This window comes from Sphaeramia orbicularis, chromosome 12, assembly GCF_902148855.1.
Source record: "Sphaeramia orbicularis chromosome 12, fSphaOr1.1, whole genome shotgun sequence".
In the NCBI taxonomy this organism is placed as follows: domain Eukaryota; kingdom Metazoa; phylum Chordata; class Actinopteri; order Kurtiformes; family Apogonidae; genus Sphaeramia; species Sphaeramia orbicularis.
In genome coordinates, this window is record NC_043968.1 from 68,799,968 (window position 1) to 68,827,682 (window position 27,715).

General features: G+C 37.9%; 1 protein-coding gene across 1 annotated transcript in view; it reads left to right on the plus strand.

Annotated features, from left to right (window-relative positions):
- The window catches only part of znf618 (zinc finger protein 618), a 98,881-nt gene that overhangs the window by 31,600 nt on the left and 39,566 nt on the right, over positions 1–27,715 (plus strand). The window contains 3 exon segments of the mRNA XM_030150054.1: positions 7,908–7,997; positions 13,551–13,631; positions 24,217–24,306. Coding sequence (XP_030005914.1) covers positions 7,908–7,997; positions 13,551–13,631; positions 24,217–24,306 — 261 coding nt within the window.

Below are 27,715 nucleotides of genomic sequence, written 5' to 3' on the forward strand. Positions count from 1 at the left end.
TAAAAGTGTCAAAAAGGACTCAGCAATGAGTAGCTCCACCATTCTTGTTGATCACTTCAAAAATGTGTTTTAGCATGCTTAATTACACTCAAGGAAAAAAGAAACACACCATTTTCATTTTCTAATTTTTTTTTTTTTTTCCAGAAATATGACAGTTATTGCAACATTGCAAACTACAATGAGTTTAGTACTATTCTGAGTTAAAATGAAATGATTGTTTTCCTGGTTCCGGTTTAATTGATTTTGATTAGCAATAAGAACTGTATTTTTGTATTCCTCACCCATGTCTGCTCATGAGTGAAACTCAGATGAATTGGATCTCTCCTCAATTGTGCGCAACCATTCCCTATAGAAAGACACCAAAATGGAGCAAAAACACATTTGTCCACAATGCCATGACTACTGCAACCGGAGAGAGATTGGGCCATTGGCATGCTTCAAGCTGGACGGAGCAGACGAGCCGTAGCCAGGGTGTTTGGAGTCCACCATTCTACCGTTGTACGCACCACTGATTATTTAAAAACATTTTTTTTTTGTTATTTATTTTTTGGTGGAAATCTAACATGTGCACATCAACCATACATCCATCCCTGATATTCAGGCCCAATTAATCAATGTTTGTCACCATTGGACTCGAGCACAATGATGTGGAGTCAGCACTGAACCAACGTATGGGCAATATGGCCAGATACCATCACCTCGTAGGCGATTATGAATGGTTCTAGCAGACACTAGCCTGTGATGTGTCCCAGTGGTCTCGGCTGCAGTTCTTGTTACCGGTGTAGTATGGATTATGGACCCCCTGGAATATGGACCCGGGGTCCTGATTCCGCAGCGGAATATGGACCCCCCCTATGGAAAATGGACCCCCCCCCCCCCAAATTTAGGGAATGAATTTTTTTTTTTTTTAAATTTTGAATTATAAACACATAAAATAGAAACAAAACAACATTTTGCAAACAAAATTTCTTTATTGTGTTCTGTTATTGTGTTCTGTTATTGTGTGATCTGTCTGAGGGAAGAGAGAGTACAAGAACATGTATCAAACGACCGTCGCCGCCACAGTGGCGTCACAATGGGAGGCCAGGCTGTACGAGGAGGTACGCTCATGCTGCAAGGCTTCACTACAGGGCCCAGCTTTTTTTTGTTGTTTGTGGTGGTGGTGGGGCACCCCCCACCCCCACCTCTGATAATTTTCTTAGAAATAAGCATTTAGGCCCCTAATATGTAGAAATTATTAAATGCAGTACTGTATGAAATAATGGTTATTTTTAACTGTACTGGTCATGTGAGAAATAAAATCTTACACAGGGAAGGGGTAAAAGATAGCTTATTGTCAAACTCGTTTCCATGGTTTTTTTCCCGAGCTTTAGCTAGGGAAAAACCCTGGAAACACGTATATTCGTAACTCGTATATTTTTAACTTTGTATAATACTTGTTATATACCTCAATAAATATGTTTTTTTTAAATGTTTTGTTTCCATTATAAATATATATATATATATATATATTCCAAAAATAATAAAAAGAATTAACCATTCCCTAAATTTGGAGGGGGGTCCATTTTCCATAGGGGGGGGTCCATATTCCGCTGCGGAATCTGGACCCCCGGGTCCATATTCTATGGGGGTCCATTTACAATCTCACACCGGCCGAAACCTGTCACGGAGATGTGACAGCCGGCATGGTCCTGTGCAGCAGTTGTAACACGCGGTCGACCAGATCTGGGACGGTCGTTGGAGGAGCTGGTGGTATGGTAACGCTCAGCAAGGCGTACAACGGTAGAGTGGTGAACTCCAAACACCCTGGCTACTCCGTCCATCTTGAAGCATGCCAATGGCCCAATCTCTCTCCGGTTGCAGTAGTTGTGGCATTGTGGACAAATGTGTTTTTCCTCCATTTTGGTGTCTTTTTTTATAGGGAATGGTTGTGCACAATTGAGGAGAGGTCCAATTCATCTGAGTTTCACTCATGAGCAGACATGGGTGAGGAATACAAAAATACAGTTCTTATTGCTAATCAAAGTCAATCAACCGGAACCAGGAAAACAATCATTTCATTTTGACTCAGAATAGTACTAAATTCATTGTAGTTTGCAATTTTGCAGTAACTGTCATATTTCTGAAAAAAATCAAGACAATGAAAATGGTGCATTTCTTTTTTCCTAGAGTGTATTATTATGATGATGATGATGATGATGATGGAAGTATTTCCAGGAGACTAGTGGTAATGTTGCTCCAAGTGGTGAGGATGGCTTCACGGAGGGCATCCACTGTCTGGAACTGATGTCCATTTTTGTTAACTTCGTTTGCCATCCATATCCAAATGTTTTCAATTGGATTTAGGTTCGGGGGGACATGTAGGATGGTCCAAAAGAGTGACATTTTTCCTCTGGAAGAAGTCCTTTGTCAGGCAGGCACTGTGAACTGCAGCCTTGTCCTGTTTTTAAACCCAGTCATTATCACACTGACCAGGGCCCTCCGTCAACTTCCCCATATGGCCAGCCGTCGTTTGACACCCCTGCACAACTTGAAGCTCCATTGTTCAACTGATGGAGAAAGCTCCCCAGATCATGATGGCGCCCCCTCGACTGTGCCTGTAGAAAACATCTCAAGTGGGATCTCCTTTTTCTTGCCAGTAACACTGGAAGCCATCATGACCGTCAAGGTTAAAATTTTTTCTTATCGGAGAAGAAAACTTTTTTCCACCTTTCAGCATCCCATGTTTGGTGCTCTCTTGGAAAGTCCAAATGGGCAGTTTTGTGGCATTGAAGGACACGAGGCCTTTGAAGACATTTTTTGTTCTTATAGCCCTTCCCTGGCAGATGCAGTCTAATGGTTATTGGGCTGTGGTTGGCACCAGTATCGGCCTTAATTTGGGTCAAGGATCGTTCTGTGTCTTGACAGACAGCCAATCAGATCCTCTGGATCAGTGCCGGTGAAATTTTTTTGGGTCTACCACTTGACTTCTTTGTTCCATAACCCTCAGGATCTTTTCAGGAATTCAAAATGACTGTCTTACTACATCCAACCTCAGCAGCGATGGCGGATTGGGAGAGGCCTTGCTTATGTAGCTCAACAATCCAGTCACGCTCAAAGAGAGAAAGCGTTTTTGCCTTTGCCATCAGGAGGTTATGACAGCATGAATACCTGACAGAAAATGACATTGGGCCTCGTTCACAAACAGTGCGTATGCACAAATCTGTGCTTAAACTCTGCATACGATCATTTGACACACAAATCTGGGATACATCAATATTTTCTTACCCAAATTTGTTCTTACTCTGTGAACAAGTTTAGAACTGCCTCAGACCATGCGTACGCACAAATGAGAAAGGCTGAACTGACTTAGAAAATGCAAATGCATACCTTTTAAGTACATGCAGAGCATATAACTCTACATTCATTAAGGATTTAATAATTGACATTTTAAAAAAAATCATTAATTTACCAATATATTGGCCAAATGTATTAAGCAACCATGAAATTGACACACTTTCACCCTCCTCATTGTGACAATTAAAATATTCAACAATAACAACAGTCCTAGTTTACAAAGGACATTTCGTGGACATATTCCATGAATGGATGTTTGCCCAATTATTGCTGCTATTCTCTGATCCTGTGGTGTTAGATCAGGTGGACCTTGTCCTCCACCAGTCTCCTTCTTTTTCTTCTGCATCACAATGCGTTTTTTGGCAACTTTTATGTCGAACCACTTTCACCTGGGCCAGTGTGCTTCTCTAGGGATACTATGTTGACAGCCTTGGTTATTGCGGTACAAACATTGTTTTTTTTTTACTATCATCATCCCCGGGGAGACAAGCTTGAAAAGTATTCCTTTTCTGGCTTCCACCTCGGACACAATTGTTTTGATTTTTGTGGTTGTAAAGTTCTTTTGTTTTTTTGCCTTTTGGCGCCATTGTTTCAAACAAACTGAACTGAAATAATTAAAACAAACTGAAATTTACTACTTCTCTCCTCGCATAACCGCTCCCTTCATTCACAAATCAACTCTAGGCAGCAGTTTCCTTATATGGATAAAATGGGGGTGTGGTAGTATGCCAATCACAAACTGAACATGCGCCTGTCAAGGTAGAATGATTCTGATTCACACATATATGCAAGGTGGTGGGTAGGTTTCATGAATCCCACTGTCATTTTGCATACACACTTATTTTGTGTGCAAAGTAAGAACATTTCCATGCACAAATTAGTGAATGAGGCTACTTGAATCCACATTTTTGGGCAGATTTGGCTTTTAAAGGCGGTGGTCTTAAACTTTTGATTGGCTGATCAACAGCCTATTTCAGTTTAATAGTTGTTTTCAATAGATTGCTTACTCAATTTTTTTTTGTATCACTCCCATTTCTTCTTTTTGCATTTTGAAACTCTACTTAGAACCTTCTTCAAATCCAGCAGTGCAAAATATAAATTCATGCAATTTTCAACTGGTCTTAAAATTTTGATCAAGTGTTTATATATTTTTAGTGTAGTACTAGCCAAAGATAATTTAATTTTTAGTTATAATTTTAATTTAACATAAGGTCCTAAATTGTTTTCATTTGGGGTTGTGCTGTAGAGGAAACCTCTCACTGTAAAGCTGAAGTGACAGGAGTGAAGGAAAGCTCAAATGGACTTTGTCTTTCAGTTGCTCTGTGTCATGCTGTTTATGCAACAGATTGCTTCAGACAGAATCTCACTGAGATGTGCCAGGAGGCTCTTCAGGTGCTCTTCATTGTCAACAGCCACCTGGCAACACACACTCCTACTGTAACAGAACTGGCAACAGTAGACCTGCTAATGTGTGTCCTTGTTCTTTGTAGAAACCTAGAAAAAAAACAATTTTGATGGCATTTGTGTGTTAACATTTCTTAAGTCATCATTTACATCAGAGTAAAATGTAAAGGTAATGTTTTCTTTATGTCTTTGTGGTAATATGATCTATGTCAGTGATTCTCAACTGGTGGGTTACAACCCAAAAGTTGGTCACAAACCTGTTTTCAGTGGGTTGCCGTCCTTTGTCTGGGCAAAAATAATCTTAAGAAACCAATCCTGAGCTTTATTTTTTATGGAGCTGAGCACTGCCCATTCACACTCTCCAACAGTAGGCGGCAGCAATGTGCTGTAATGCAAATTGACAACATATATTTCACAGCGTAAAAGAAAACCCAAAAGATTCTATTCAAATCATGGCGAAACTCAGGTATGACAACAACTGCATCAGATATGGTTTTACCCATATGGAGGACAAAAACCTCAGTGTGTTTAAAGTGGAACTGTTTAAGATTTTCCTGTTTTGGTTTTTCTTCACTGTTTTTGTAGCATTTTTCTCTATAGAGCTCCCCCTACAGTTTTGAAGTACACATTCACTGTGGTAAAACCTACACTTAACCCTCCCCCTCCAACCATGTACATTTGTTTTCAATGGAGCCGGCAATGAGATGGCAAAAAATAGTGATCGAATATGCTCCTGGAGCAGAGCAGAATGGGAAACTTTAGTTTTGAAGTTTTGGACATTTGTTTTCACTTCACGGAGGATGATGCAGAACTGGAGCCTCAGACAACTGCTTACGTTAACAGCACTGCTTAAGAGCTAACAGGCTAACAAACATCAGCAGCTCCCATCTGTTACCAAGTCCTGGCCCTGTTAGCGATTAGTGCGCTATCATCCCAAGGCTAACCTTTATAACAACAGTAATCATTTAGATTCTAGACCTTCACCTGTACAAGTATCATACAACACCAGCTAAGATCCAACATCAGGGCTAATTGTTATGTCAGTCACTACTCAAACGAAACAAATTAGACATGGGTCATATAATCAACTACCTGCATCTCACAAAAACTGAATTCAACTGACAAAATTCTGTGGCTAGTAATTAAAACGCACTCCTGAGGCGGCCAAGGGGCGATCTAGTAAATTGAACAAACATACACCTATGTGACACTAACAATTGTGATTAGTGAGTATGCTAACACCTCCCCTAGCCAACAAGCATCCGGGTATTGTTCATGAAATGAGTTCATAAACGAGTGAACACTTTTACAACCAATAGCATCATCAAGAGCGCACAAATCCACTGAAAAACATTGAGGATAGAGAATTTATCTCAGCGACATTTGCAAGTGCAGCAGCAACAACGCCAAGTCTGCATCTGTTTTGATACTACTTTTTCGTTCAGCTCTCACCATTCTGCCAAAGCTGAACCAAGGCACACTCTGGTCCTGTTCCTCCTTTGGTCACTCACTCTTTTCTTATTCCTTCATCCTTTGACAATGGCCATCTCTTCCTTTTCTCTGCCACGGTAATCACCTGGAAATGAAGGCATGGCTGGCTTGTGTTTACAGCTAGCCAGCCAGCCAGCCAGCCTGCCAGCCATACCTGGCTGAGGGTGTGTTTGTGTCGTAGTGCCGTAAACCATGACGTTTCTCGTTAGATGTGATCTAGGCCACCTGGCTGGTGTTGAGAAGTTGCAAGTGGCATATTCAGCCCTAGAGGTGCTAGTGGGAAGGCAGAGGGCTTCCATTCTCCCCCTAACAAGCCATTTTACCATCACAATTACCTCTTGAAACTGTTTAATTAGGGTAAAAATAATGCAAAGTTCTCCTTGAAGGCTTGAATAAGTGACTGAATGAACTTCTAATTTTTATCTGAGTGCACATTTTTAGTGTTGGTTAAAATGTACCCAATTTTGTGTTAAATGGAATATTTCCATATTTATTGTTACCACCTGCTGGTCAGTTTTGTTTATCATTAAACTTGTCCTCTGTATTGGCATACTGTAATTTTCTGTATGATCTCAGGTTCAAACACACCATCTTTTAATTAAATCAATTTGAGAAGTTTAACTGTTATCAATTTGGGTCTCAGCTTGTCATTTAGGGGTGATAATGAGTCCTGAAGCCAGACCAGTTGAGAACCACTGATTTGTACTCTCCTGAGACCCAGCAATGCATTTTTGTCCTCTGTAGTGGACAAGAGTGCCACAGCTTAAAAAAAAAAAACTGTCCACTGCAAAGGACATTTCATGAAATTAAAAAAAAATTATCTGAAAAACTGTGGCATCACACGGTTTCCAATCAAGGCAATTACGTAATGTAAAAAAAAACAACAACAACTTTTACTTACTGGGTCTCAGGAGGATATGACAAAAGTCAAAACTGCCAAAAGCAAATATTGTCCCGCTTCACATTTTAAAGATCATGTAAAGTGCGGCATTAAACTCATTCCCACTGGAATTTTTCTATTTTCTGAATAGCCATGCTGATAAATCAAACATGGACTTGACCTGATTTTTGTGTCTCGTGTGCAGACTATTTTTTTTTTTAAACATTGTTAATATGTAGATGTTGTTTCTAAAATAATCAAATCATTTTTCTCTCACTTTTCCCTCCAGGGTTCATCTCACTATTTGTCTTGTTTATCTAATCTCATTTATTCCTCCCTCTGTCTGTCCTAATGCAATCTAATCCTGTGTATTTTAATCTTATTTGTTTTCCTTTTTTTTGTTCACGCTAAAAGACTAAAAAACAGAGCTTTGATTTTCTATGCCTCTTTTTATGTGCAATGAAAGACTTTTCAGCAGATTATCTGTGGAAAACAACTTTCAGCTCAAGTTGTTTGACTGCATAATGTACTGTATGTTGAGGTTCAGTGAACACTGTGAACCAGCACCGTTTCCAAAGGTTACGTTTAAGGATAGTGTTGTTTATGTCCCCTCGTCTGCTTTATGGGAAAGGCTAGAGGGGAAGCAAAGTCAGATTATCTGCCCAGATTGCAGTTTTGGACTCGCTCATCCACAAAAAAAAAGCCTGTTTATGCCAATAATATCCATTGTTTGCCTGTGTGTGAGTCACATATTAACATTGCTGATCTTTTTCTTGTATTTTATGTGAATCTGCAGGTAGCTTCCGTTACTCCTGTGACATCTGTGGAAAGAAATATAAATACTACAGCTGCTTCCAGGAGCACCGTGACCTGCATGCAGTTGATGGTAACCACTATTTAATTTTTTAATTTATTCATTTCTTCTTCATCTTCTTCTTCCTCTTCATCATCATCACTTTTCATAAGTAAACTTCCTACTGCATACTGTGCCGTCACTGCTGAATCACTAGTTCTGCAGCAGCAACTGCTTAGTTAAAGTAAGGTAGAGAAGGACACTAGGGCATATTTCACTGGAGAAGCTTTAAAATGCAAAACATCAAATTACATAGTTATTTATTACCCTGCCCCCCAAAGGGGAGGCAAGAGGTATTGTTTTTGGTGTGATTTGTTAACCCTTTAGCAGCAAAACTATTGGTTGAATTTATACCAAATTGGGTTTATAGATTGCCAGTGACCCAGAAGAGATCTGATTACATTTTGGGAAAAGTAGGTCAAAGTTAAAAAAAAAAAACAAGTATGAATTTTTAAAATCTTTTTTTATTCTCCCCCATGTACTTGTAATGGCCAAGATTTCAAATGTCTGTAGCAGCATAACTATTGCTTGAATTCATACCAAATTGGGTTTATAGATTGCCAGTGACCGAGAATGGATGTCATTACATTTTGGGAAAAGTTGGTCGAAGTTCAAATTTTTTAAATCTTTTTTTCTCACATTTACTTATAATGGGTGAAATTTCAAATGTCTATAAAAACATCAATTTTGTCTCAATTTACTTCAAACTTGGCACATATATAGAGGTAATAGGCTCTATGCACAACCCCACTACTTCCTGAACTTCAGGTGGGTCCTTTATTTCCTGTCTTTCATTATTGGACAGACTGATTAATCCAGGTGTGCCTACTACTTGTTGGGACAACTGATTGATTAGGCACACCGGGACTAATCAGTGTGTCCAATAATGACAGACAGGAAATAAAGGACCCACCTGAAGTTCAGGAAGTAGTGGGGTTGTGCATAGAGCCCATTGATCTGCTGACATCATCACATGCATAGACATGATGACATCAGCTGGATCCATGCCAAAATAGGCTACAATATGTGCGAGGGGTGGGGTTTTTTGTGCCTGGCACCACTTGTTTAACTTTTTTTTTTTTCCATAATGAACAACTTCAACTTTGTTTTTCAAACATGTTGTTGTGCTCTGCTGTGGCTAAGATGAGTGGCATTTGTTTAAAGAACTATCAAGGGAGTTTTTACCCCTATTACAGAACATTAGTAGATTGAAACTTCCGCTAAGTCTAGCCATGCATAAATTAATACAGTTTTGTTTTTTGTTTTTTTAACTGTTAGGTTTTTATCTTGCTTGAAAATCATTGCCAAGCTTTATTAAGAGTCTAAAATTCAGTCATTGCAATATGTAATCCTCAGACATCTTTAGAAATATGATTTTAAACAAGAATTTTATGATACTCTAAGAACTATTGAAAGCTGTAATGTCCAGTCTATGAAATAAAAATATAAGCAGATTAATATACTTTTCTAAGTAATTCCAGGATTCTGACCGTATATCCTTTGCACTTTCCAGTATGGAATGGCAAATGCTAACATTTTTTTATATCTCTCATTATTATTATTATTATTATTATTATTATTATTATTATTATTGTTATTATTATTATTTTATATATTTCTTTTTATTGGACACTTTTTTTGCGATTGTCTGTGAAAATGTGTGGGAAATCTGCAGTAGTATCAATCTAAAGCTTGGTTCCTTCATTCCAGTTTAAGTGCAGTAAACAGGAACTCCATCACTCCAGAATATATGATGGTCTACTTTAGATTGTTCTCTACCTTTTCTCTCCTCATTTGCACTTCACCACTGTGTCATTTTATGTGAAGTTGAGGCTGCTGTGAACGCACTGTATTAATAGAAGTTATAAATATGTAAGAAATGGCTAGACACCCTTGCCACACTTTACTGTAAGATGGAAGAAATATGAGCACCTGTTGAGCACCATGGTGACTTAACTTTTGTGTGTCAAAATCTTCCAGATTAGTACGCTGTACAATGAATGAAGTTTTCTTTGTCTGTCTGAGTGTTATAAGCTTATTATAGGTGCGGGTTAAGTGAATTCGGACTCTGAGCCCATGTGTGGATGGTAATACTCAGAGCAATGATGATAAATCTCAATAGTCTGGGAACCAGATGCATCTGCCCCAAAGCTAATGTTTCATTTGCTGTAGCAGATCTGTCTGGCTCTGCTCCCGTACAAACTGATTTCCACTCACCCTTGATCTGGCTGAGCCAATCACAACCATTTATCTGATATGGGGTGGGTCTGATGCGGTTTGATACTGCCACCTGTGATCCTTCAAGTAAAGTCTATATTGGCTACTATGTAAGGAGGACGTCATGAACGCAGCATGAATCTCTTGCTTTTTCCACTGTAGTTGAGCAACAACAATTTGTACTGTAGGCCAGTGATGTGTGAATGATGGACATACATACGTAACTCATGACCCTTCGTATTCTGAATGTTCCCTCTCCTTTTTTCATCATTATTTTCAAATGCTCAAAAAAGATCGCCAAAAACTATGTCTTCACCTGGATTTAACTCAGAAAATAGTTCAAATCCATCCATTGGATAATTACTACAGTGATTAATGTTTCAGCTGCAGCAGGTTGTTTAACCCTTTAACTGATGCAATGAGTAGCTTCTCATATCTTAAACAACCATCAGTTTCATCATCAGAGAGCAGGGCTGCAACTAATGACTTTCAATAATTGACGAATCATTGAATACTGTAATGACTAGTCGACTAATCAGATTATGAACGGCAAAAAAACAATGGCTTTTATTTATATTTACTGCAACAATAAAGTACATTTTGTGTCCTTTAATAACATTTGGTGCACAACAATTAGAATGCATAATACGATTTTTAAACAAATATTCAATTCAGTATTTATCAAATATTGTAATCGGCAATAAAATATTTTTCCCCTTAAACAAAAGTACATTTTCTGCATACGTTACAGGGCCTAACAAAATGTGTTTAACAACTAAATACTTGAGTGGCAATCAGAAATCAAACTTAAAACAACATTTTTCCTCAAACAAAAGTGCATGACTTCACTAATGACCTATCAAGTAGTAAATTAATCAACAACTCATTAGTAGTCGACTAGTCATTGCAGCCCTAATAGAGAACATAAAGATAGGACTGTGTTTCGATGGAAAAACATCATGCTGTCTGACGAGTCCAGATTGACCTCGTTCCAGAGTGATGGAGGCATCAGGGTGACAAGAGAGGTAGACAAAGTGAATACCCATCATGCCTAGCACCTACAGTACAAGCCTGTGGGGGCAGTGTTGTGATCTGGAGTGGCCTCAGTTGGTCCATAAAACGAGGTCAGCTGAATCTGAATATACTGAATGTTTCCCAAATGACACATAAATATTCCAAGATGATAATGCCAGGATTCATCAGGTTCATCAGGCTTGTGAAAGAGTGGTTTAGGAGCATGATACATCATTTCCACACATGGGTTGGCCACTAGCTATTTTGACATTGCACGTAAGTGTTGGACAGCATGAACAAAAGAGCCTGGCCAAGGGAGTAATGGAGTGAGAAAACACTGTGCAGTAATACTAATCATTCCATATTTGTTGTTAAAAATTAATGTAGCAGCAACCATAATAGCCTAAATTGTAAGTCTAAGCAGGTACTTTAACATACCATTAGGCAATAATGACCAAATATTTAACAAGAAAAGCACTCGGAGAGCGCAGACCTCCACCAAGAGAGATCTGTGCCCCCCCCCCCCCCCCCCCCCCCCCCCATCACCACCAAAATTGAATCATTTCTTCCTTGTGCCAGTATCAACGTTTCATGAAAATTTCATGAAAATCCGTCCGTAACTTTTTGAGTTATCCTGCTAACAAACAAACACACAAATTAAAGCGATCACAATACCTCCTGGTGGAGGTAATGAAAACATGAAGTTATCATCACTGACAAAATAACGGAGTGAGGAAAATATACAGTTATTCAAGGTTTAGAAAAAAATACCAAAAAGTGCTGTTCCTCAAGGAAAGTGCAAATATGTAGCATACCACACTTTTCTTAATATATGAGAGTACATTATATCCAAAAATGAAACTGATATTTTTATTTTACTTTTAAAAGACATTAATTCATGGTAACGGGGTGACAATCCAAAAATGTAACGAGTGAGGTGTTTATTCAGTGTGATACACCGTAGTAATTGTCACAGATTGTATTAAGATACTGATAAAATTATCAGTCTGACATATTTAATGCATATCTTTCTGCTTTTTTTTAATAATCAAAATTATTATAGTATCTGATTATTATGAAATATAAGATTAGACACAGGCATATTTTTTGAACATATTTATTTACACATTGCTATTTACATTCTGAATTTATGCTGTACATTCATTTACAATCTTTGCTGTTCTTAAATTTACACTGTATTCTCATATATTTTCTTATATATCCCGTTGAAATTCAGGTACAAATTAAATAAACACAGTTTTAGAAACTAGAAATATGTCTTTCATGCTGAGTAATCAAAAATAGATTTTAGAGAAATTTTAGAGAAAAAAGAAATTGATCCTGATGTTCACTTTCGCTTGGCCAGGCCCAAAACCAGAGTGAATGTGTCCTGTAATCAAAGTTAAATGTCGTCCAACAAAATAATTTCACTTTTCTTTGTTGGTGTTTTTGCTGGGCAGCGTAGGTTGTCATTATTCTGTTACCAAATGAATATGGTCAAAAATGAATAAACGGAGCAAATCTTCATGTTGAACAGGCAAAACTGATTGAAAAACACCATTCTCAGTGTGGTACGGCCCTAGTGTGTTCTTTATAAAAACAGAAACTCTATCTTTAAAAACAAATAAGCAATGCCACTTAGCGTCTTGAGAGAAAAAAAGAAAGATGTGTTCCTTTGTCTGAGGGTTTGGTGAGTTTAATCTGCCAGCTGGCTGCATTGTCTACATGTTATTGCTGTGATTAGTTGCATATCTTTATAAATGCATCTAGAGGTGTTTTAGTTTCTGCAGGTTGATGACACATCTTAGAAAATCAAAAGTGAGTTGGAGGTCCAGGACTAATTACCTCCGCCAAGGAGGTTATGTTTTTGCCAGGGTTTGTTTGTTTGTTTGTCTGTTTGTCTGTCCGTTAGTGTGCAACATAACTCAAAAAGTTATGGACAGATTTTGATGAAATTTTCAGGGTTTGTTGGAAATGGGATAAGGAAGAAATGATTAAATTTTGGTGGTGATCGGGGGTGGGGGGGCCCACGGGGGGGTGCAGACCAGAAAATTTCATCAAAATCTGTCCATAACTTTTTGAGTTATGTTGCACACTAACGGACAGACAGACAAACAAACAAACCCTGGCAAAAACATGACCTCCTTGGTGTCGGGGGGCCCACGGGGGGGGCCACTGATCAGCCTTGGCGGAGGTCTGCGCTCTCCGAGTGCTTCTAGTTCTCAAATGAGACTTAGTCTGGCCCAGACATGGCCAGACTAATTCTATGAAAGAATATGAGTCAAATGTTATGATTATACAAACTGAGCAGGAAACTAATGTGTGATCCCTCTCCCACCTTGCTGTGTCTCTTAGATCCATACGAACAGGTTATGTTACCAGTGGACGGCCTTAAGGAGGAGGAGCCAGTTGAACCCTATCAGAAAATTGGACCAAGTAAGACTGTTTGATGTACTATATTTAGTTTTAGACTTTGTTTTGTTCATCATGTAAAAGAAGTGTACTAATAAGAGATTTTAAAATGGAAAACAGACAACACATACAAGGCAAAACAAGTTTGAAACTATCTACACATAAGGCACCTACAGAATATTGCAACTGCTCTGTTTTGTTTTGTTTTGTTGTACCCTGCAGAAGGAAGATTTCACTGGGATTCTTTGTCACTGTCAATCACTGTTTTAATTTTATATGATTACGTACAGTTAAGGTCAAAATTATTAAGCCCAATGAGATTTAGAACATTTTCCTGTCTAGATCAAAGTTTAACTGTAAATCATACTGGTTTTGTGTTAATTATAACAATCTTCTGAATTGCTATATAACAAAGGTAACATAATTATGTTGGTCAAAAACTATTAGACCCTGTATGACTGAGTGAATGAGCACTGAAATCAACGGACTACTTTAAACAGAAGAAACTACACTTACAGGAGGTATTGTCTATGGAAGCAATTAGTTACCACAATCTAAATTAAACTGCATTTGCAGAAATGCTTTTTCATTTCAAGAGCATGGCTGCATTATTTGACTCATAAATAAAATTATTAATAAATTATCCAATCTGCATTTTCATTTTCTTACTCAAGACCGCTCATTCTTTTACTTAATTAAAAAGAAAAAGAAAAACACATTTGGGATTTTATTTTCAAAACATGCCCCAGCAAATAGTTACCAAAATTCAATTTGAAATCTAAAATTCGAAAATGCAAATGCATTAGCAAAAATGCTTTTTCATTTTAATAATGTGGCTGCATTTTTTAACTCATAAATGAAATGAGTAGTCAATCATCCAGTCTGCATTTTCATTTTCTTATTCAAGACTGCTCATTCTTTTACTTAATTAACATGAAGAAGAAAAAGACATCTGAGATTTAATTTTAAAAATCTGCCCCAGCAAATGGTTACCAAAATTCAATTTGAACAGCAGAGCTGTTTGGTGTGAGCCACCAGGCTATCCGTTGGAGGATGCAAAGCAACGGATTGAGGTAACCGGCCCTAATTGAGGTGACCCTAACTCTAACCCTGTTGTGCACGGTCCCTCTACTCCTGCTCCTACTCCTACTCCTACTACTACTACTACTACTACTACTACTAATAATAATAATAATAATAATTGTAGAAGGCGCCAGTTACCTCAGTCCATTGCTTCGCATCCTCCAAAGAGCTCTGCTATCTACTTCAGTTTCAATCTATTTAACAAACAGCTTTCAATGACCTCGAATGGGATGTTGACAGCTGGTCATCTGCTTTGAGGCACCACAGCATGAAGTTGTTCCAGGACTGAATACAGGTTGGCTAAGGCAGCCTCATTCACGTCTGTATATGCGACGGCAGAGTATGCAGCCAAGGTCTCGATCACTGGCTCAACTTGGTCCTGAGCATCAGACTTAGATATACTGTTCATCTCCACCTGGGCAGATAATTCCAACAGTGTTTGCTCAATGCTGTCACAGAGCGCCATGTTCAAGTCAATGTGCCCAGGAAACCGCAGGTAGTTTGGAAGTGCTCCAACGTCAAATATACATAGTGCCCCCTACCGTATTATACCACCATACCCAACACATTCAGCATGGAGATTAGGAGCGGCTGCTAACGTCATTCTCCTGCACCACTTAATTTGCAAATTCATTTTCGAATTATGGTAGCTCTTTTGCAGGGCAGACAACGAAAATGAAAAAGCAGTGTCCTCGGTTTTCTTTTTGATCATGTCATAAAATGTGCAACATGAATAAGAAAATGAAAATGCAGACTGGATAATTTATTACTCATTTTATTTATGAGTCAAATAATGCAGTCACATTCTTAAAATGAAAAAGCGTTTTTTGCTAATGCATTTGAATTTTCAAATTTTAGATTTCAAATTGAATTTTGGTAATAAATGTGTTTTTCTTTTTAATTAAGTAAAAGGATGAGCAGCCTTGAATAAGAAAATGAAAATGCAGATTGGATAATGTAATAATTTTATTTATGAGTCAAACAATGCAGCCATATTCTTGAAATGAAAAAGCATTTCTGCAAATGCATTTTAATTTAGATTTTGGTAACTAATTGCTTCCATAAATGTCAACGTGCAAAACAGAATGATGACTGTTTCCAAGTGTTTTGACCTTGCAAAATCTTAAAACTCTATTCCTACTTTTTTTTTAGTATGAGTTGTTAAACATAGTACTTGCTCAGTATTCAAACACAAAAAAATGAGAATCTCATTGTCTGCACAAGAGTTCAAGACAGAGTAAGTGCAGACAGACATCACACCAAATAATTGTATATAAATACATTTTGTTTTAATTTGATATGTTACCTGTATACTATGGTTGTATTTTTTTGGCAGACTGAGAAATGCGTATGTATAGTCACTAAATCATTGATTTTAAAGCAAAAAAAATCCTAATGGTTAACTATGACTCTAACACAGTACAGTATATTTATTATAACTCCTTGACTCTACCAAGTGAAGCTGATCATGGCCATGTTTATGTCTCCGGCCAATCAGCCATGACCTATTGTGTCTTCCATCGTCATCCTCATTAGCAATTTCTTCATACATCATCTCTGATGAAACTACTGGTCAGATTCATTTCAAATTGTATATGTTGCTTCCTTGGGACAGTGTTTACATAGTTTGGTCACAGTTTTGAGAAATTTAGATTTTTGAATTTGACGGATTTTTGAAATATTACAAATTTACCTTTACTTATAATGGTCCATAGTTTAATGGCATATAACATGTAGTAGGGCTGGGCGATATGGCCAAAAAATAAAATCTCGATTTTTTTTTTTTTTTTTTTTTTTTTTTTTTTTTTTTTTTTTTTTTTTTTTTTTTGGTCATCTTGGACGATTACGATTTTAGTCGATTTTAATCCATCGTGCCCCTGACTTATCATATGGCACGGCACAAGAAAATGATGCGGCTAAAGTTTGTTGTTTCTTTGCGGCGTGTTTGCCATGGCTAGTGCTAGCTACGCCGCACTCCCGCAGCTGCGAGCACTCTTCCCATTCTTTTGGGTGTCTCTGCCGGAGGTGCTGAAAGAGGTTAGTTGTGCTGCTACTCTTCGTTTTCACCTTACTTTTGCAAACCTTGCACACGACTGTAGTTTGCTCTGCGTCGGTCTTGTCAAATCCGAACCATTTCCATATAATCGACGTAACATGAGTCCCTTTTCTAGCTACCAACTCTTCGGCTTGTGTTGTGTCCGCCATGGCGGGGGCATGATTGTTTTGGCGGAAAGGCGTAAGAGGCGGAACCAAACGCCAGTGCTCAAGTCATGAAAGCAGGAGACGAATCTGTATAGTTATTTATTTAAGCTCGCCTCGATTTTGCGATTTTGCATTTTTTCAAATCGTCTATTTTTAAAAAGGCGAATTAATCGAATTAATTCGATTTATCGCCCAGCCCTAACATGTAGCCTAAATCATTACAGGTATCAGTTTAGTTACCTCCGCCAAGGAGGTTATGTTTTTGCCAGGGTTTGTTTGTTTGTCTGTCTGTCTGTTTGTCTGTCCGTTAGTGTGCAACATAACTCAAAAAGTTATGGACAGATTTTGATGAAATTTTCAGGGTTTGTTGGAAATGGGATAAGGAAGAAATGATTAAATTTTGGTGGTGATCGGGGGTGGGGGGGCCCACAGGGGGGGCCATTTCCAACAAACCCTGAAAATTTCTTCAAAATCTGTCCATAACTTTTTGAGTTATGTTGCACACTAACAGACAGACAAACAGACAGACAAACAAACAAACAAACCCTGGCAAAAACATAACCTCCTTGGCGTGGGGGGGCCCACGGGGGGGGGGGGCACTGATCAGCCTTGGCGGAGGTCTGCGCTCTCCGAGTGCTTCTAGTTATTATTGGACACTGATAGGAAGTCATATATGGACTTCCACTGAATTAGTTGAGTTATCCTCCAGTGAAAGTACCACCTCTGTATTGGGAGATTGATCTTCTGCATGGACTCTAACATAGCAGCAGAACCTGACAACCTCGCAAATTCAGCTTGTTATTGATTACCTCCGCCAAGGAGGTTATGTTTTTGCCAGGGTTTGTTTGTTTGTTTGTCTGTCTGTTTGTCTGTCCGTTAGTGTGCAACATAACTCAAAAAGTTATGGACAGATTTTGATGAAATTTTCAGGGTTTGTTGGAAATGGGATAAGGAAGAAATGATTAAATTTTGGTGGTGATTGGGGGTGGGGGGGCCCACAGGGGGGCCCATTTCCAACAAACCCTGAAAATTTCATCAAAATCTGTCCATAACTTTTTGAGTTATGTTGCACACTAACGGACAAACAAACAGACAGACAAACAAACAAACCCTGGCAAAAACATAACCTCCTTGGCGTGGGGGGGGCCCACAGGGGGGGCCACTGATCAGCCTTGGCGGAGGTCTGCGCTCTGAGTGCTTTTCTAGTTCTTCATGGAACATGCCAGTGACATACAGGGCCACTGGTCCTATTTTTAATTACTTAAACAGCTTCAGGTTTTTCATTCTGTCTGGCTGAGCCACATTCAAAATGATAATATACATAAATCCCTCACCTTTGTACGTGGCATCCCAGTACTACTGCATCATGCACATTGTCTTACAATCTTCACCTTTTTTGTGGATTTAGATTTGCTGTATATGAGAACTAATAAGTGAGAGGAAGAGATGGACATTGGGAAAAGAGGTGAAATTAATGACAGTGAAAAGCCAAAGTGCACATTGTGAAGTCTGTGCATGGTTTTCAGACCTGGTTTGAAAACTTCTCAAAAGTCAGCAATGCTGGTCTAGAGGCATCAAAATCACATCAGTGATGGGACTGAAATGTGCACCAAGGGATGCTAGAGTAATTCCTTTAGAGAGGAGAAGCACAATTAAAATGTAGCTTTTTACAGTCAAATAAAGGAGTGAACACAACTTCAACATCGGCACAGTTATTCTGATGGTGATATTCAGGCTAATAATCAGTTCAGTATATAAGCAGCTGTCCACTGCATCGTTTGTTGCTAAGCAACATTCCTACTCCTCCTACTACTACATCCCTGGACAGAATAAACTTAACCCATAAAGACCCAGTGCTACTTTTATGGCAGTTCCCAAATGAATTTTTCTCTCTATTTAACCCTTCTTAAGTGATTTATCACCATTTATTATATCCTCTGTAGTTTGCATTTTTACCAGTGAAAATTTTGTATTTTCCTGTATGTGTTTTACTGATCATGTAGGTGTTCATAAAAGCTCAGATTAATTATATCAGCAACAGGGAAAACTGAAGGAAAAAGTGACTTTTTTGGCAAAGATATCAATAATTGAACATAAACCAAGTCTCTCCATCCACTGACATTTATCCAACTCCATGGGCTTGACTGGTGAATCAAGGTTGTAAAAGATAATGGTGTTTCCACGTTCACTACAGAGCCTCTGAATGTCCATACGAGTCATCTGATGACCATGAAAAGACGACAAACTGCATTTCTCACCAATTATTTACATGTATTGATAGGATTAATGGATCAACAGGTATTAAATAGTTTAGATCAGCAGACAATTTTGTTCGAGGGGGGATGTTTGGGTCTTCATGGCCTCAGCTATTACTAATATATTATTGCATTATTGCTGCTGTCCTGACAGATACACATGTGTAGTAACTGTTAAAGGCAATAAGCCACTTGAGGTTGTGATGTGTGCATCCAGAGGCATTCTGGTCCATGCTCATCTAACATACTGTGCCTAATGACGCCTCTTAGCTGTGGTAAAATCACTGTAAACTGCAGCCTCTCAGGGCTTATTTTTAATTTACCTGCACTGAATATTAACCTGTTTTCATGACAGGTTTCGAGACAATTAAAATAATCCTTCTTGGGAAAATGTACCAGCCAAATATCTGGACTGTTTTATTTCAGCTATAAAGCTATAATTATCAAGATTCATGTAGTCATTTTTTGTAAGAGGTCAAAATATGATATGATAGAACTACAATACTACACCAAATCAAAATGTCCTCATAAGGAAGATGAAACGGGTAGAAATAATTTGTTTTTTAAAATTAAATAATTTTCCTTGGGGTAAAAAAAAAAAGAAGTTTGTATTAATTTCAGCAACAGCCATTGAACTGAATACATGTTATAAATTATCTGTAAGGTTTCCTGGTTTCAGGATGAATTGCAACTAAATATGGTGAGAAATAAGCAGTTGGAGAGGTTTCAATACACATACTAATGATGAGATTTAGCTCAGAGGGCCAAACTTCACAAAATGATTACAAAAAAAGTGTGTGGAGTAGAGCTACAGCATTTTACAAAGAGCCATTAATTTAACCAAATTTTTTACATGAATTTCTTTGAGAAAAATCCATGTCATGAACTGGGAGAAGTTCTGAATTGAGGGTGAGTTGGCTTGGACGGACCCTAAGGGAACAACTCCAGTGTCTACACAGCTGCACATCAAAGCCTCGCTGAAGTTGGTCCGTGACTGTCTGAACCAGGAGGATGAGTTCTGGAAGTTCTTTTGGTCTCATGAGACAAAACTGGAGCTGTTGAGGCATTTTTTGAGTGAAGATAGGGGGTGATTGACATGCAGTAAAACGGTCTAGGCTGGAATCGAACCTGGACTTCTGCAGTAAGTCCTCAACCTGTGGGATACACGCTCTACCAAGCCATGAACATAGAAACATTTCCCACAGTTCAACATGAAGGAGGGAGGATAATGCTTTAAGACTGTTTTGTCGCTTCAGGCACAGGGAACCTTGTTCCACTACATGGCGTTATGAAGCAAGAAGATTGTGTTGACATTTTAAATGACAATGTGAAGAAATCTGCTGCCAGTCTGGTTTTAGGTCACTGTTGGATCTTTGAGCAACACACTGATCCTCAAACAGCACCAACAAATGGGCTCAAATTTGAAGAACTTGCTGCATTCATCACTTTTTTTCATATTTTGAATTTTTTTTTCAGGTGTGAACTTTTAATGTAGTAATTATGTGCTAGATTTATTTTACTTGATGACTGTACAGTAGATCCTCATAGCATGAGTTTAATTTGTTCCATGACTGAGCTCGTGTTGCTTCTTTTGCTCCAGCACAGTTTTTACCCACAAGCGGTTAAATATGCCCCCCCCCCCCCAACACACACACACTGACTGAACAACCATCACCCTCAGTCTAACAGACAGTGCAATACTCAGAACCTATGCACCTTTTTTCTTAATTTTACCTTGTACATATCCTACATTGCCTGTATATATCCTCTTTTGCTGTACATATTTGTCATCTGTAGTATAGAGTTGGCTTTCGTATATTTCAGTAGCTTTTGTAGTACTTCAGTACTATATGTATGTTTAATATTTTATCTTGTAGCTTTTGTACATTGCCTACATTTTTTAATACAGTCCTTTTTTGCGCTAATTGTTTTTGTTGCTATACAGAACAGAGCTGCCAAATGAATTTTTTTTTTTTTTTTCCTGTGACGGTGACAATAAAGACCTATTCTATTCTGAAATTAATTGAAATATAATTAATCTGTTCCAACCCCCCAAAACAAACCAAAAATCCTTTAAGGGTTTTTAAAACAGAAAAATGCAGTTAGAAAGAAAATAGCAATTATAAAAAATATAATAATACTGAATACAAAAGAAATAAACTGGTTTTATTCACTTATTTACCTTAAAGATGAGACAGTCTGTGCACAAGGATGATTGTGGAGGAGGAGGATTATTGTTTGGAAGGAGAATCGTGATCGCATTCTCTCACGATGTTTCCTCAATGAGATGAATCCCCCAATCTGAATGAGTGGAGGCTGCTCCTGTTGAGAAAGCATGTGTGTACTGCGGATTTCCATTTGTACTTAGAGACAAAAATACTCGGGAGCCACAGTTCGTAAAGTAAATTACTCGTACTATGGTGCACTTGTACTGCGAGGTTCTACTGTATATTTTATTACTTTGAAACAATTTCCGGTTGGATTTCCCTTTAGATTTTGTAATCTGTTTAACACAGTTTGTTTCAAAGGTTGCAGTCATCATGTTCTGGACTTACTGAATCTGAATCCTACTAAAGAGGTAGCTCTGCTAAAAAGATGAAAATGTTTTTGCATGAGGACCAGTGATTAGAAACACACCAGCACAAGGTCCATGGTTAAAACCATACACAAACCTCGTTTCTAGAAAAGTTGTGATATTTTACAAAATCCCAACGGTATCAGTGGTGACCTCGATCCACAGCAGGTTATACACTGATTTATACACCTGGATCTGATATTTCAGGTACAGCTTCATTACACAAACACTTAATAGACACGAGTAAAATGGGCTGTGACACCATCGTTTTCCAATCTCTTCCCGAACACATGGATACACACAGACTGGAGTTTTTAAAAATATACATTTGTGATCTAAAACCTCATTTATTTGTGGAAACGAGGCCTAAATATAGCAAAAAACATTAGTGTAAAAATAATTGTGGACAGCATATGATGCCTATTTCATGATGCCTCTCCACCTAATAGTTAATATAATAACTGGAGTAGAATTTGACTCAACAGTGAGTCTGTTTACATGACCATAAAAATCTGATAACTTGGCGTAATCAGATAATTGTAATAATCAGATATGAAGCATTTATATGCACTTAAGAAATGCAATAATAGAAAATCCTGGTTTAGACGCTCCAGTCAAGTTTCTTTGGAGTACATACATCGTGAGCCTGTTTACATGCACACCAAGACTCCAATCATTATTCGATTTCTGGAGTTGTCCGATTGTTTAAGTGATAAATCAGATTAACACACCTTGATTTCTCTCCAATACTTGGATGTCATCCTGCATCTATACAGGTTAATCTGATTTATTCTGTTCTTTTGTGTCTGCGCATGTATAAAAACAATTAAGATTGTAGAAAATGGACATTATATTGTCAAACATGAGCGGAAGACAACAGGAACTTTAAGTCTACCATGACTACGCACGTTCAACCTCCGAAAGCAATCCAATAATGGACTGGAGCATCTAAACCAGGTTTTTTTTATTACATGTAAATGCGTTAGGTCTGATTTTTACAATTATCTGATTACTAACACTTATTGGACTTTTATGGTCAAATAAACAGGCTCATTGATGGTAGACTTAAACTTCCTTTTGTCTCTCACTCATGTCTGACTATGTAACTTTAGTTTTCTATGATTTTAACTGTTTTTACACGTGTACAAATGTAAAATAATGAAATAAATTAGATTAACCTGTAGACATGCAGGGAAGACATTTGAGTATTTTGGGAGAAATCCAAGTGTTAATCTGATTTCTCAAAATCAGATTACTGCCGTTATCTCATAAAACATATCAGAATATACTGTTTACATAATCACTAATAATCTGTTAACTCCAGAAATCAGATCATGATCAGAGTATTTGTGTGAATGTAAATGGGCTACTAGTATATTCTTCTTTTAGTGTGTTGTAAAATCAGAAAGTTTTTTTTTTTTTTTTTTTCAAATCGGATTAAAGTTGGGCAGTGAAAACATTGACAATCTTTGTACTTTCACCAGTTAAAGGTTCAAGCGATTTAACAAATCAGATTTTTGGTTTCATTACATTGTCAGTATGTCTCAACTGTAAGGTTTCTGTCCATTTTGAGTCACTCTTCACTCAGAGGGCTGATAATTTTGGCCTCATATATATATATTTTTTTTTTCCTTCAACTCTTTTCCCTCAACTTCTGTAATGTCGAAATATTTTCACCAAACTTTTCTTTGGTCATTTAAAGTAATTCTACATCTTGGGGGTACTAGGCATTTCCTTTGAAACAGGTTTTTATTCTATATCCTACATGAAGCTAATAATTTTGACCTTAACTGTCTATGATTGATTATAGTCCTCCTTTTATTCCTCTGATTGTTTCCATTGTTTCAACTACAGCTGTGTCAAGTTGGACACAGTTTACAGTGAGAGACCTTAAGTGTTGTTGATGATTCTTTACAAAAAAAAAAAAAAAGAAAAGTACAATAAATCAAAGTAAATACAGCAGTATGAGCTATTTAACTCCACACTGGAAAGATTTCAGAACATGAGTCCAAAAGTCCTCCTTCGCAGGGGAAAAAGCACTCGCCCACCTCCGCAGAGACCGTGGGTTCAACCGACGGCAGCAGCTGTCCATTCAATCACAATTGGCAGTGTTTGCAGGTGGGAAGCCTGTACTTATCACTGCATTAATTATTGACTCCTAATTTTTGGGGGGTGGGGCAATTTAAATCTTTGCAATCTTTTTTTTTTTTTTTTGGGTGGGGATCCCTGCATCTGTGTTTTCTCTTCATGAAATTATTGCTAAAACACCAACTTTAAAAAGATGATCAGAAGCACCAGCTCCTCTCTCTGCTCTACCTTTTCTGTCTCTATGGCCTTGTGTCAGAAACTGTGTAAATGTTTTTAATTGCATACTAGTAATCCAACAAATTTGATCTTAACTTGTATAAATTAATGCTAAGTTTAGTCATGTATATGGATGGTGAATAAAAAAGTTTTTGTTTTTTTGTTTGTGTTTTTTTTCTGCTATTTTCAGAAACGGGAAGCTACGTCTGCGAGTTTTGTGGGAAGCAGTACAAGTATTTCAACCCGTACCAGGAGCACGTTGCGCTTCACACACCAATGAGTGAGTCTGTTACTACTTAAACCTTTTAACCCCTGAGACATGATTTCAATGAAACAAGCTGCTGTGAATCTGCATCTGTTTCAGAGTCATAAAAGCTGCTGTGAGTATGTGCTTCTGTTCCTTTTCTTCAGTGGTTTTCCTTTACTGTGTGTTTTAAGTGTCAAAACAGGGTGGAATAAGAGAAAAAGACAAAGAGAGGAATTGAAGTTTTACAGGTTTTTACTAAATGAGGCACTCGGAATGTGCATCAATGAGAGATTTAGGCCCCATTCACTCCTTGGCCCTTACCCTTACCCCTACCCCTTGGCCCTTGCACTTGGCACTACCCCTTGAAACGGAGTTGCAAGAGGTAGTGGTTGAAACATTCCTCTATGAAATGAGACAACCCTTCGAGATCTGTTACGTCATCAGCAGTCATCGATGCCGCTATACACAGATGAGACAGCTTTGTTTCAGAAAGAATTCACCATGCCGTCAGCAGCTGTAACCATCTCTGCTGCATGGGCTTGGGGCGTCTTTTTGAGGCTATCAACCGCAAATTGCAGAAATGTGGTCTGTAACACATTGAAACGGCATTAAACGTACGATCAAATGATTAAGTCGTTTTATGAAGAAAATATGTACATTTGTGTGTTTCTTTCATCAGACTGCTGCACTTTTTTGCTGTGTTTACCTCCATTTTGCTGATGATTTGAACAGAACTGTGGGAGATTTCTCATACCCCTACGTTTGTAGTCTGGTCCTGAAAAATCTCCGTTTCGAGGGCCAAACAGCTCTCCCCCTTAGCCCTTCTCCTCTGACTCATCAAGAATCAGGACACCCCTACCCCTTCACATGAACACACAAAATGAAGGGGGTGGGGTGGGTGGGGGTTCAAGGGGTGAATTGGGATTGGGCCTTAGGATGCTTAACATGAACTGTGAACTGGAACAAACTGAACAAGTATTTGAATTTCAGCTCAGTCGTTTTTGTTTTGGGGCTCTTTTTTTCAGTCCAGCTGCTTTTTGACATCTGGTTGAACTCCAAAACGCAGTTACATGGTCAAAACGTGGTCAAACAAAAATAAAATAAAGGAAAGTCACGACAACAACCAAACCATCTATTTCTATAGAGAGTCAGTCTCACTTACTGCTCTGTTTTGTCCCCCATTACACAAGCGGTAGGGGTGATCTGAGCATGCTCAGATGTCTATGGCAAGAACAAGGTCTATCCTATCAGCACGTTTTGATAATTTTCCTATTGAGCAAATGGTTGAATTTTTTGGAATATTTAAAACAAGTGGTGCCAGGTACAACAAATCCCACCCCTCACATGTATTCTAACTTATTTGGGCATTGATCCAGCTGATGTCATCATGTTTATGTATGTGCTGATGTCTGCATATCAACTGCCTCTGTATATGTGTCAAGTTTGAAGTAAATTGAAAGAAAATTGATGTTTTTATAGACATTTTTGCCCATTATAAGTAAATGGGGGGAAAAAAGATTTTAAAAATGCATAAAAAATTGGATCATTTGACCTACTTTTCCCAAAATGTAATTACATCTATTCTGAGTCACGGGCAATCTGTAACCTCAATTTAGTGTAAATTCAACCAACAGTTTGGCTGCTACAGACATTTGAAATTTAGCCAATTATTAGTAAATGGGAAAGAAAAAGATTTTAAAGTCATAAGAAATTGGAACTTTAACCTACTTGTCCCAAAATGTAATGTGATCGGTTCTAGCTTAGTCGTAATCAATAAATTTGGTATGAATTCAACCAATAGTTTTTCCGGTAGAGTGTTAACAAAGAAACAAACAAACGGAACCAAAAACAATAACCCTTGCCTCCCCTTTGGGGGGGTGCATTAATAAATCATACATACAAGCAAACCAAGCACCAGAGACACGTTGGGGGTTAAAGGGTTAATGAAACTATGGTACAGTGTTTAAGACATTTATCAGACCACCGTTCACTATTTGTCTCAGAGACTATCCAGCATCATGAAGAGCTTTAATGCAGACTCTTTAATTTTCCGTTACCTCTTGATGTTTTACTATTTTAAAATATGACTGAGGAATTTCAACCTGAATTCACCTTTTTATTCCCAAATTTGAGTTGACTCACTGGTCTTCTCTCTGAGAATTGCATGTTAATCAAGCACAACATTCACTAAAGCTAAGTTTTCTGTTCAGAAAGGCAAGGAATAACTGTAATTTGACATCTTAATCAAGAATTAATGTCCTTTACAGTTTGTTGGTTTTTTTGGATTTTTGTGAAACCATAGATTTGAAAATCCATGGATAACAATAATAATAATAATTATATTTTAGCATTAAAAAAATCGTTTCAGTTAAATAGCTTCTGCATACTGGTGTATTACCCTATACAGAGCATGCACATGCACCCAACCACCCACTGGCGAAACGCATGCGTGTGCACCCCCCATTACACACCACCACATCAACAGATGAATTCCACAGGAAACACTGACTGTATCCAATGGTTCAATAAATCAATCATTAAGGAATATGACATGCTTTTGTCCTGAAGTGTATAAACAATATTTAGCTTTTATTCTTATAGGCCGTAATGAAAAAGAAATTCAGGTTCTCAGGAAAATCACCGCTTATCAGTTAATCGTTAATCGATCGATAAGGGTAACCAACTAACGATTAATCGATAATTTGCATCCCTAATTGGAACACGTCTTAGAACACGTGTGAGTAACACTTAGGAGTAAAAGAGACATAGAAGCAGGAGTTGGACGTCCAAAGTTAGATTTCACTTTCGTTTTCATTCTGGTTACTAAACTATGCTACAGAAGGATTTTATGAAGTTTGCTTGTTGTCTCATTTCAATCGTCACTTTGTACCCTGCAAGTTGCTGTCTTGAAAAAAAGAAATGCAGAGTTGTAAAGAGGATCCGCTCTTCAGTCATTAGCTTCCAAACACATGCACGCCTTGGCCAGAATTACGCCCTTATGACAGTAGGTGCTAGTGCTCATGGGAAGCGGAGTCTTTGTCCCTTAAAAACACCACCGAGTCCAGCCGAAGGTGTCGCTGCAATCCACTTTAAATGAATTCTTTGTACAAGACCTTTAAACTTGTCAAGCATAATATATTTTCACATTTGTAGAGCTACTGTTGATTGTATCTAGGTCTGCAGGTTTTGGTTTGAATCTATGTACTTAGTTCTTAGTTCTCAAAGCATATTACTGATCCTTTTGAGACAAGCATTTTTTTTCCAACTCAAACATATAGTAACTTAACAAAGTGACAAAAATGCAAAATGACAAAGTACCTGTTTCTGCACAGTGTCACTGAATCCAAAATATCACCAAACACACTGGACCTTTTTAAATTACAGCCTTTTGCGATTATATAATTACACAGGCTGATGTGATTTGATTGTTCAGCTCTAATTG